Source organism: Urocitellus parryii, chromosome 4, assembly GCF_045843805.1.
Source record: "Urocitellus parryii isolate mUroPar1 chromosome 4, mUroPar1.hap1, whole genome shotgun sequence".
Classification (NCBI taxonomy): Eukaryota; Metazoa; Chordata; class Mammalia; order Rodentia; family Sciuridae; genus Urocitellus; species Urocitellus parryii.
The window spans coordinates 56,746,630-56,759,497 of record NC_135534.1 but is presented as its reverse complement, the minus strand read 5'-3'; the positions used below and the strand labels follow the sequence as shown (position 1 = coordinate 56,759,497).

The window sequence follows — 12,868 nt, the reverse complement described above, 5'->3', positions numbered from 1 at the left end:
GTGTCCCTGTAGTATGCTGTTTTTAAGTCCTTTGGGTATGGATGGAGGAGAGGAGTAGCTGGGTCAAATTAGAGAAATGCAAATCAAAACTACTCTAAGATATCATCTCACTCCAGTCAGAATGGCAGCTATTATGAAGACAAATAACAATAAATTTTGGTGAGGATGTGGGGAAAAAGGTACATTCATACATTGCTGGTGGGACTGCACATTGGTGCAGCCAATATGGAAAGCAGTATGGAGACTCCTTGGAAAACTGGGAATGGAACCACCATATTTGTATTTTTTAAAATCATTCTGGCTGTTGAGTAGATAATGCTGGGAAGGAAGCAAGAGTGCAAATAGGCAAGGAAGAGTTAATGGCTGTGGGCCCAGTGAGAAGGATTTGGCTTGGGCTTGGTTGGTGGCAGTGGAAATGGATGTTTCCTCCCTTATTTAAGAAACCAAACTGATAGAACCTGGTTATGGATAATATCTGTGAAGCGGGGTGAGTAACAGATGTCAGAGATTAGCCTACATTTCTGGTTGGAGCAAAGACAGAGGCTCCATTTGTTGAGCTATGGAAGGGAAGATTGGGATGGGGCTGAAATTCAGTTTTGAGTGAATCAGGTTTAAGATGCTTGTGTAAAATTAAAATCAGTAGGATAGCTGGGTCTCTGTCAGGCTTAGAAAAGAAGTCTGAATTGGGGGAATAGTCAGAAAGCAACACCTAGAGAGAGATGCATGTTCCAGAGGGGGTCTTTATAAGCTGGAGACTGAAGTGTGTTTGAAGTCCAAAGGAAAAATCCAGTAGAGGAGAAAGATTGAATCAACCTGGCTGACCCAGGACTTGAGTTGATATGGTGTCATACATCCTAACTGGCATGAGTTCCTACTGCCATCTGGTGGCTCAGGGGTATAATTAATATATTCTATGCTGAAAGTCCAGGGTACTAACCTTGTTCATGGTTCACCAACATTTATCTCTGAAGAACTCATATAAAGTAATAGAATCAATCACATCAGTCCTGGGAAAAACAAATTTGGGTAGGTGGCAAATGCAGCGGCAAACTTAATGCCTCTAATAGGTGTACGTGTGTTTTACGTTAGGCTTAACACAGTGGAAGTTTGAGGTGCCTCCTTAATCCTTCCCCCTTTTTCTAGCTCCTTTCCAATATTGCTCTCTTTTTTTACCACCACTATCACTGCCACTACCACCACCACTACCAGCACCACAACCATTATTGTCAACACCATCACTATCACTACCACTTTCACCACCACCACCACCACCACCATCACTTCACCTCCACCACCTCCATTACCACTACCACTTTTATTAAAACCACCACTACTACCATTAACATCATCACCACCACCTCCACCAACACCACCACCACCATCATTAGAAACTTCACTACCATCACTACCACCACTTTCACCACCACCTCCAGTGCCATCACCACCACTACCACCACTACTACCACTTTCATCACTACAGCCACCACCATCACCACTACTATTATCACTTTCACCACTATAACCATCGTTTGTACCGATCAATACACTTTCATCCTTACTACAACCACCATCATCACCTGTTTATTGGTTTTGAATCTAATGAATATTTACATAAATTTACATAAAATTCACTATTACTGAATTATTATAAAAATTTGGATTAGCTTTTTTCCATTTATCTACTTTTTATACTATATTTTCTACCTCTCCATTTTTATATATACATAAGTTGAATAAAATGAAAAATACCTGTGGTAATAATATGGGATTAGAACCAGTGTTAGAAAATATCTATACTTACTTTAGAGTATGTTTAGTTTAAAACTACATAGTGTATAAGTTGCAATAGAACTTGATAGCATTTTGCACTTTTAAGACCAAATTTCTAAATAAGAATTCTTCAGGTTTCCTTTCATATTAGAAATAGTCACTAATGTTAGTATTTTGCTTTTCTCTAAATGTTTCAACCACAGTATTTTGGAAGATGTTTTCCTCGTTTCATCCTCTGCTAGAATTTCTATACAGAATTCAGGCTGCTATTGTCAGCCTTTGGAGTGTGACTTTAGTCTTTGATTATGTCTGCAGAAACAATATAGGGCTTCTGTACTGCAATGGAAACACAAAATCAAAGCTCTGTGTTTGAATTCATCCTCTTGGGCTTCTCTGACTTTCCTGAACTTCAAGACAAGATCTTTGGGCTTTTCTTGGTTATTTATCTGGTGACCCTATTGGGAAATGCCATCATCATAGCTGCCATCTTGCTGGACCAGACCCTCCACATCCCCATGTACCTGTTCCTGCAGAACTTATCTGTGGTAGAAGTGAGTTTCAGTGCAGCCATCATTCCTGAAATGCTGGTGGTCCTGACTACTGAGAAAACTATGATTTCTTTTGTGAGCTGTTTTGCACATATGTATTTCATTATTCTTTTTGGTGTGAATGAATGTTTTCTCCTAGGGGCAATGGCTTATGACCGATTTGCCGCCATCTGCCATCCTCTGACCTACCCCATGATTATGAACAAGAGGATGTTTTTGAAATTAGTCATGTTCTCATGGGTCTCAGGGATCATGGTGGCTACTCTGCGGACCTCATGGGTATTTAGTTTTCCCTTTTGTGGACCCAATATAATTAATCATATATCTTGTGAAACCCCAGCAGTGCTGGAACTGGTTTGTGCAGATATCTCCTTGTTTGAAATCTATGCCTTCACAGGCACCATTTTGATTATATTGCTTCCTTTCTTGTTGATACTCTTGTCTTTTCTTAGAATTCTCTTTGCCATCCTGAAGATGCCATCAACAACTGGGAGGCAGAAGGCCTTTTCCACCTGTGCCTCTCATGTCACATCAGTCACCCTCTTCTATGGCACAGCCAGTATGACTTACTCACAGCCCAAATCTAGCTACTCACCAGTAACCAAGAAACTGATGTTTTTGGCTTACACATTGCTCACACCCCTGCTGAATCCCCTTATCTACAGCCTGCGAAACCATGAGAGGAAAAGGGCTTTGGTGAAATTATGGCGGAGAGCAGTGGTTTTACACACAGTTTGACTTGTTGAGAAGCTATATATTTGCTTATTACTCAACAGAACTCTGTTTGAATTTAATAAATGATGAAAACAGATCCCATTTCTTGATATTAATGAGTTTGCATTGTTGTATTCCTTGAGTTTGAAATGTATCAGGAGATTCTTCTCTTTTAATACTGTGGTGTTATCATCTGTTTTGAAGAGATACTAAGTTCCTTAGCACATGATACAATAGTCTAGGCATGCATTTCCCTATTGTGGGCATCCAGGTAATTATCAGACTATTGTGATTAAGATTATGTTTCAATAAATATCTACTTCAATAGGTTTATATGTATTGATGCTTTTATTTTCATAAGATCATTTCCTCAAAGGTCATTCTGATAGAATGAATGATATTTACACATAAATATGTGTGTGTGTGTGTGTGTGTGTGTGTGTTTGTGTGTGTGTGTATGTACTGGTTGAGATCCAACTGGAAGCCTTGCAGATGCTAAGCATGTGTACAACCACTGTGCTATACATCCTTCCCTTGTTTATATATTTTATTTGTTATTTTAGAGTTACTTTCAGAAATGCTTTTAACTAATTATGACTCACCTGAAAGCTCACTGAAATTCACTAACAGTTGTAACCTCAAGAGACCAACAAATAGTGGGTGTGATTTTTTTTTTCTGGAGAGAAAAATCTTTTCAACGAGTCAGTAAGAAAATGAATTATTGATTTCAGGATGAAATGAGTTCTACTTCATGGGCTCATACTGAGATCATCCAAAACTGTATTTCTCTTGGTATTTATATATTTATGCAACAATGCATATATTTTCTGGACCTCTCATGTGGCAATATTAAGTATTGTTTTCACTTGGGGCCACTACATTAGAGACTTTTTTCGTATCTGCCTTTGTGGGTCAAAATGCCCTCAAATTGTTTATAAACAATTTTGTTTTGTTTTGCTTTTTAGTTGTGATAGACCTTTATTTTATTTATTTATATGCGGTGCTGAGAACCGAACCCAGTGCCTCACACATGTCAGGCTACTGTTGGGTCACAGCCCCAGCTCCAGCTAGTGGTTTTTTATTATTTATTTTGGGAAAATAATATGATTCATGAGTTGTGCCTATTTTATAGAATCCTTGCATTTCCTGACTTACAGTGTAAACTTTTCTCACAGGTGCAAAATCTGGAACATTTCATACTTTGTAGTAATGTTCTCTCTCTTTCTCTCTCTCTCTCTATATACAGATATATAGATATCTAGATATAAAAAGCAGGCATTGAACCCAGGGGCACTTAATCACTGAGCACCAGCCCCAGCACCATCCCTGCTTTATATTTTATTTATAAACAGGCATTGCTGAGTTGCTCAGAGGCTTTCTAGTTTGCTGAGGCTGGCTTTGAAATTGTGCTCCTCCAGTCTCAGCCTCCCAAGCCACTAGGATTACAGGCATGTGTCATTGCACCTTGCTAGTACTTTTTATTTTGTTTGAGGTTTACTGTGCATCACAGATGTGAAGGAAAAGAAAACATAACTTGAGTATAACAATCATATCAAATGGGGAAAGTAGTGAGGATATATTCCAATTAAGTTTCAACATATTGATTTAGTATTGACTATTCAATGTTATTCAAATTATCATGGCTACTAAAGTATAATTTGAATAAAATTGGTAGTGTGCTATTAATTAAGATTAGGCATACAGATTCTGCTACATGTAGGGTTTCTTATAATTTGCACTTGTTATTTGGGGATAAGCTATTCATACTTCTACTCATGAAATATCTATACTGTTCTTTTGGTTTATGATAGTTAGCCTAGACTAAATTATTATTTTCCCCTCATTCCTTTTTTATTTATTCAGCAAATATTTTTTGAGTAGCAGTGGTAGGATAAATACTGTTTCAAGTACTGAGGATACAATGGAGCTCATTTCTCTACAGAATTGGTTCACCTGAGGTTTGATCCAACATTCCAAGACAGCTGGTGTGAAAAGTCAGAATGAAGTAGAGAAAAAGGGAGTAAATAAGAAAATGTCTTTTGAGGGATATTAAAAAGTATAGAGGCAAAGCTGCAATGAAAGAACAGAATATAAAAGAGAGGGGAAAACAAGGAGAGGGTATCAGGGAGGGAAAGGATTTTGTCTATCATTCTGTTTCATTATGCATTTTTCCTATTTCCTTAGAACAGACTGTGTCTAAGTTGCAGCTCACGCAGGGAGCAGCAGTACCTGGCAAGACCCCCCACTCTGTGTGCATGGAGCCCGAGCATGAGTCCTGGAGGTAGGGATGCGAGAGACAGCCCTGGTACTCATCTGTCCATTTTAAGATGAGGCTTAGGGAGAAAGAAAAGGACACAGGAAGGTCCCTGTGCCTCTTCACGTATCCTCACCCCAGCCCCTAGGGAGACCCTTTCTCCACTCAGCCTGATCAACTTTCTAGGACTGGAGGAGTGATGGACAGGAAAAGAAACAGAAAGAAAACAGAAAACAGAAAGAGCCAAATAAGCAGAGAATATGGGGAGGATGTGTTATTTGCTTGAGTATCACAGAAGTACATTCTCTTCAACCCTATTTCTCCCTTGATCTTTTTCTCCCACTTTCTATGTCATATTCACTGTGGGATGGCACAGCAGGAAGGCCCTAGCAAAATAAGGAGTCCTTGACCTTGAACTTTCATCCTCCAGAAAGGTAACAAGTGTCTGTTCTTTATGAATTACCCATGTCAGGGATTCTTTTATAGAAGCACAAAATGGACTAAGACACCAAGAAAGAAGTGACTCTCTTCTTAAGGCAAATTAAACTTTCCTCTTTTGTTGGGAATTGCATACCTGCTGTCATCTGTTAAATTTGAATGACCAGGCAAGTCCCCTTCTCCATCTCTTTGGGATCATTCTTAGTACATGAAAATTTTCAAGCCTTTCCTATACTTAAGAATGCCTCTTCTAGGGAGTGTGACATTCAAGTGGCTTCTCTCAGGGAAAAAGAACAAATGGATAGGTAGAAATGATAACTAGGAAGGTTGTTTTCATTCTTTTTTTCAAAAAAGCCCCTCCTCATTCTATTGATCCTCTCAGCAAGGCTCCATCTGCATTAGTTAGAATAAGCTGGGTTATACTGCTATGACAAACAGCCCCCAATTGAGCACAGAAATGCCCCACATCTTTCTTCATTTAGGCAAGGTCTTCTACAGACTAAAGTGACTCCTTAGAGCAACTGTATTTGATGCAGGGACCCAGAAATGCAAGCTACTCTAATCTAACATGCCCACCTTCTTCTCAAAGCCAGGCTTCTTCCTCTTGCCACAGCAGGAGAAGCAGTAACAACTTCTAAATCCAAGGGGCTAAGAAATGTTTTTCCTGTGTGCCAGGAGCAAGAAAAGAACAGAAAATAGAGTTTTACCAACAGCCTTAAATGCACATCCATTGTCTGCTGCCCTTGCTTTCTACTTCTACCTTAACTTTGCTTTGGTTTCCACCACTTGCTCTTCAGAGTGTGCTCACTGTCCCAGTGACTGATGGTGAACCTGGGAAACCTGGCTTTTCTTTTGGGATCACAGGAATTCAGTCACCTACAGGATCCTCTTCCTGGACAATGCTTTAATGTTTTACTTTGTTGTTTTTTTTTTTTCTTTTTCTTTTCTTTCTTTTATTCCTTTCTTTAAAAAAAATTATTTAAAAATTGTAATGGCCAGGCATGGTGGTGCACACCTGTAATCCCAGCAACTAAGGAGGCTGAGGCAGGAGGATCACAAGTTAGAAGCAAGATTGGACACAGTTTGGTGTGGATGTGCTGGGATTTTCTTTTCTTATCATGGTAAACATACCTAACATAGAATTTACCACTTTAACCATTTATAAGTGTCTGGTTCTGCAGCATAAAGTACCTTCCCCTTGTTAGGTAACCATCACCACCATCCACCTCCAGAACTTTTTCATCACCTCAAAGAGAAACTCTGTGCCCATTCATCACCTCCTCCTCCTTCCCTCTACCCCCACTGCTCTACTTCCTGTCTTTGTTTGACTATACTAGGGATCTCAGATAAATGGATAAATCATATAGGCTATCCTTTTGGATTCGGTTTATTTCATTACCATAATAGTATTTTCAAGTTTTGTCCATATCAGAGCATAAGTTAGAATTCATTTCTTTTAAAGCTGGATTTTAGTCCATTCTATATAAATGAATAAATAATATTCCACTCTATGTCATATTTTGTTATCCATTCATCTGCCAATGAACATTGCAGTTGCTTCTACGTTTTGGCTACTATAAATAATGTTGCTGTGAACGTTGATATGCAAATACCTGTTCAAGTCATTGCTTTTAATGCTTTCAGATCTATCTGCAGGAGTGGAATTGCTGGATCATATGGGAATTACCTGCTTTATTCTTTGAGGAATTGCCATAATGTTTTCCATGGTAGCTGTATCATTTCATATTCCCATCAATTATGCACGAGGGATCCAATTTCTCCACATACTTGATAACACTTTTTGTTTGGTGGTGCTGGTGTTGGTTTGATAATAGCCATCCTAGTGGGTGTGAAGTGGTAGCTCATTGTAGTTTTGACCTAAGTTTTGGGTTTCTTTTTTAGTTACAGGATCACTTTTTTAAAAAGAACAAAATTATGGCATTTGCCAGTAAATGGATGGTAATGGAGAATATGATGCTAAGTGAAAAAAATCCAAACTCAGAAATTCAAAGATCAAATGATTTCTGTCAAATGCAGAAGGTGGAGTAAAAATAAAGGAAAGGGGAGGGAAGGATAGGATAACATAAAGAACCAATCAAATATAAATGAATACATGTTAATGTTTTCAATGTTTTTATTGCAAACATGTTCTCAGTTTTGTTGTTTGCCTTTTAAATTTGTGTAAAATTTTGAATGCAAAATGTTTGTTTTATGTGATCAAATCTATTAATTATTTTATTGGAATCATCTAAGTTTACTTCTGTTTCCCTCTCCTTCAAGCTGACAAGTATTAGGTATATTGTTTCTTTTTTCTTTCAATTCTTTAATCTATCTGAAATTAATGTCAGGTAAGATAACAGTCTAATCCATGTGTGTTCCCCGTGGTTACAATCTATGTTTCCAGCATCACTTATCAAGTAGATTTCATTTCCCGGATTCATGACCAACACTTAAACAGACACTGAGTTCTTCATATATACTCAGATCTGCGGAGTGGACCCTGTGAGGTGCCTCCCAGATTCCCCTCCAGAATGAAGAACTTACCTGCCCAGCTGCTGGAGTGTGGGTGGGAGATAGCTCCAAATCTGGGTCCTGCCTCCCCTTCTTCCAGGGACAGATTGTATCCAAGGAGTGGTCACTACAGGCATACAGGCCCAGCCACTGTACCCCAAAGCAGGACAAATTTGAAGGGCCACGTGACCTTTGGGTTTGCTGAGCTTTTGTTGGGCCCCTACCTCAGGTGACTCCCCTCTGCTCAGTCTTGCATATTCTCCTCCCCTTCCCTTCCTTCCAGGGGTGTTTATCCCCAAACCATTCCCTGTAAACATCCTGCATGTTTATCTCTAGAGTCTGTGTGTGGACATTTTGTTTCATTAATCTATTGATTTTAGCACCACGTATTTTGAATTTTTTTTTATAGTTTTCAAATACAAAAAGCTTTTTGAATTCTTGGTTGTTATCATCTGAATCCATAGAATTATGTTATGTAGTAAACAAAACCCCATACAAGGACTGGTGTCATACGTAAGTGGTAAAGCGCTTGCCTAGCACATGTGAGGCAGGCCATGGGTTGGATCCCCAGTACCACATTAAACCACCCTCCCACACACACACACACACACACATACAAACCATAACACAAAAATATTTACTTATGAACTCAAACATCTTCTTTCATTTAAAACTGGCATCTTGAGCCAAGCATGGTGGCATAGGCCTATAATCCCAGCTACTCAGTGGCTCAGACAGGAAAGACCACAAATTCGAGGCCAGCCAGAATAGTATAATGAAACCCCATCTCAAAAAAACAAAGCAAGGGGCTAGAGCTGTAGTTCAGTGGCAGAGCACTGCCTAGTATGAGTGAGGAACTGGGTTTGATCATCAACACCTTATTTAAAAAATAAAATAAAGGTATTCTGTCCATCTACAATTTAAAAATATAAATTTTTTTTGAAAGCAATAATACAATAAGCCAATCCCAGAAAACCAAAGGCTGAATGTTCCCTCTGATATACAGATGCTAACACACAATAAGAGGGGTAAGGGAGGGAAGAATATAAGTTCACTGCACTTTGTGCTAACACACAAAGGATAATGAAGGGAAGAGAGAGAGAATGGGAAAAGGAAAGACTGTGGAATGAATTGGACATGACTTTCCAATGTTCATATATAAACACACCACCAGTGAAACTCCACATCATGTACAACTACCAGAATGGGGAGTTACACTCCATGTATGTATAATATGTCAAAATACACTCTAGTGTAAACCTAAAAAAAACCCCAAATTATTAATAACAAAGAAACAAAGCAAAACAATAACACACTAGCATCTTAATTTCCCACCAATCTCAGCTGCCACATAAAATATTTTTGCAATGACAATATATTACAAAGTGAAATTCTTGCAAGAGGCAGTATTTCATAATGTCAATAGAACTGATACTAGAATTGCACTTAAATTTTTAAAAACCAATAACTAATTAGAATCCAGTCTAAAACAGCTAAAGGTAGTAAAGGGGAAAATCAACAAGATTGACAAACTAGTAGACTCTTCTAAAGAAAACTATGGGATCCCTGGTAAATTCTACCAAAACTTTAAATAGACATTACTCCTTCTCAAACTCTACCAAGAAGTAGAAGAGGAAGGAACAATTCCCAACTCACTTTACAGGACCAATATTACCCTGATACCAAAGCCAAACAAAGACATCATAGGGGAAAACTAAGACTAATTCCCTTTATGAGTATTAAATACAGAAATCTTTCTTAAAAAAATCTAACAACTGGGGCTTTGATTGTGGCTCAGCGGTACAGTACTTGCCTAGCATGTGCGAGGCCCTTAGGTTCGATCCTCAGCATCACACACACAAAAAAATAAATTAATGAAATAAAGGTATTGTGTTCAACTACAACTAAAAAATAAATATTTTAGAAAACCTTAACAACCTAAATTCAGCAGCATATTAAAAATATTATGTATCATTGCCACTGGGATTTATCCAAGAAATGCAAAAATGATTCAACATTTAAAAGTAGAGTATAGCTGGGCATGGTGGCACGTGTCTATAATTCCAGCAACTCTGGAGGCTGAGACAGGAAGACCATAATTTTGAGGCCAGGCTCAGCAGCTTAGTCAGGTCCTCAGCAACTTAGTGGGACCCTGAAACTCAATAAAAAATAAATAGGACTGGGGACAAATCTCAGTGATAAATCATCCCCTGGTTAAATCCCTAGTACATTCCCCCCAAAAGATGTTTTATAGGTGATAGTTTGAGACATCATTACCAAACTGGAAACTGGGGAGATGGCCAAGACTGACTCCAGCATCATGCAGGATCACCTTGGTGGTGCAATGAATGCAAGATACATGTCAGACCGTGTCTCATCAGATCATTGTAAGAATCGACACTATTGGTAATCACACTTGTGATTGGGAAAAAAATACTCCAGACCTTAAAAAGCAGGCTGGGGTGAAAGAGTTTGAAAACAGAAATGATAGTTGCCACACAAAGGAATTGAAGTTTGCTAGTAGTTTACACTGAAATTTGGAATACCATTTTCCTAAGCTAAACATGGTTTCCTGCAGCTAACTACTATGTGTTGAAAGGTTTTATATTATAATGCCCATTCTTATCACATAGTTTATAGAGTAATTTCCCCCCAGTTTCTTGAACATAGTGTATATCTTTGTGTCTTGGACCTGGTCAGTCAAGCTATTAATTATTAAACACTAAAACTTGGAGAAAATGTCAATTTGTAGTACACCACATTAATAGTGGAAGAAAAATATCATACATGATCATTTGGTGCAGAAAAAGCATTTGACAAAATCTAATACCTTTCCATAATTACAAAAGACACACACAGAGATAAAAGGTAATTTTCTCAACCTTATGAAGGGCATTAATGAAAAATCTTATATTTATTAAAAGTTTCAGCCACAGAAATTAGGCAAGAAAAATATTTAATATCCAGGTGAGAAAGAAAGAAGAAATTACTTGCAGGTGGAAAGATCTTGCATATAGAAAACCCTAAGATAGTCATGGCAGTTAACTCCTGTAACTTGGGAGGCTATGGGGGAGGCTGAGACAGGGGACCACAAGTTGGAGGCCAGCCTGGCCAATTTAGTGAGAGCACGTCTGAAAATAAAAAAGGGCTGGGGATGTAACTCAGTGGTGGAGCGCTTGCCTACTATGCATAAAGCCCTGGGTTTGATTTGATCCTCAGTACCACACACAATCAATCTCTCTCTCTCTCTCTCTCTCTCTCTCTCTCTCTCTCTCTCTCTCTCACACACACACACACACACACACACACACACACACTCACTCACAAACACACACAATTAGAACTACTAATAAATAAGTTCCATTTCTATTTTGTGGAGTAGTTTGAGGTGCACTTGGTATTATCCAGGCTGGTCAGTTTTCTCTCCTCTCATCTCCAGCCCTTGCCAGGAAGCCAGCCAGGTCAGCCACTGTGATTATTACTGTTGCCATATTTTAAGGATGAGAGAAATGCTAAGTGTCTTGCCCAAGGTCAAAAAGCCAGACAGTATTGGTTCCTGAGCTTGGGTCTCCAGAGAGCAAGGATCTTCTCCCCTTCCAGGAGGGCTCTGTCCCTGCCTGCCAGCCTTCATAGCCTCCCCACACCCACAGAGAAACACGATTCTATGAACGTAGAATAAACAGGCAGAGAAGCCATAAAAAGCAACAAAAAATATATTTTATAAGGATTAGATAACTGTGGAGGTCATGGCACCCCCAACAGGGGATTGAGTGGGGGGGCTCAGGCCTGCAAGACCTCCGTGTAGGGCTCACATCCTGGCATCACCTGGTGGGATGTTGTAGCACTGGGCTGATGGGAAGATAAACACAGAGTCAGTACCTGGGGGCTCTCTCCCTAACCTCCACCCCACTGCTCACAGTCAACTCCCTCAGCTCTTGGAGGCAGGAAAAAGGAGAGGGTTGGTACCACAAGTCATTGCAAGGGCCCTTGGGGGGCACTGGGGGATACCCAGCCCACTGCACTCCTAATGCTCCATTCCATCTGTTTCACATGGGACTGAGTAAAAATTTAAATTAAATTACAAAAAAAAGAATCTCCTTTAAAACATTATAAGCTACTGGAATAGTCTCAGACCTCATTAACGGCTGAGGAAGGTAAGGGACTGTCCCAAGGCCAACCAGCTAATTAGCAGTGCAGTCTTTTCTCTTTCTCTATCCAGGAACACCTGGGTGTGCTCTGAAGCCCTGTGACCTGGACCCTGCACCCTCCAGGTCCATAATCTCACTTCTTAGGCTCCAAGGGCTTCAGCTTCAGGGCCAGCCCAACATCGGGGGCTTCCCCCAATACATGTGCAACCTCAGACCCCCATGTTTCAAAGCTCACCTGATACTCCTTACCTTCTATAAAGGTGCAGACTTACCTTGGGGGGGCCTGAGTTGCAGACCTGGGCCCAAGGAGGTCTTTATGATGTCAGGTTGGCCTCCAGTTGGTGTCCTGCTCCATCTGAAGGCAAACAGCCTCAGACATGTACCTGGGAAGCAACAGGCCAAATGCAAGGAGTCACTACCCACCTTGGCCTGGTCTCCCTGACCACACTCACCCCTCAGCTGGGAAAGCACAGAGCCCAGGGCTC

At 39.7% G+C, this 12,868-nt stretch overlaps 1 protein-coding gene across 1 annotated transcript; it reads left to right on the top strand.

Annotated features, from left to right (window-relative positions):
• Positions 1 to 2,111: 2,111 nt before the first annotated feature.
• LOC144254606 (olfactory receptor 10A3-like) lies at positions 2,112 to 3,056 on the top strand. The gene has a single exon (XM_077797972.1). The coding sequence runs from the start codon at positions 2,112 to 2,114 to the stop codon at positions 3,054 to 3,056; it is 945 nt and encodes a 314-aa protein (XP_077654098.1).
• Positions 3,057 to 12,868: the final 9,812 nt, after the last annotated feature.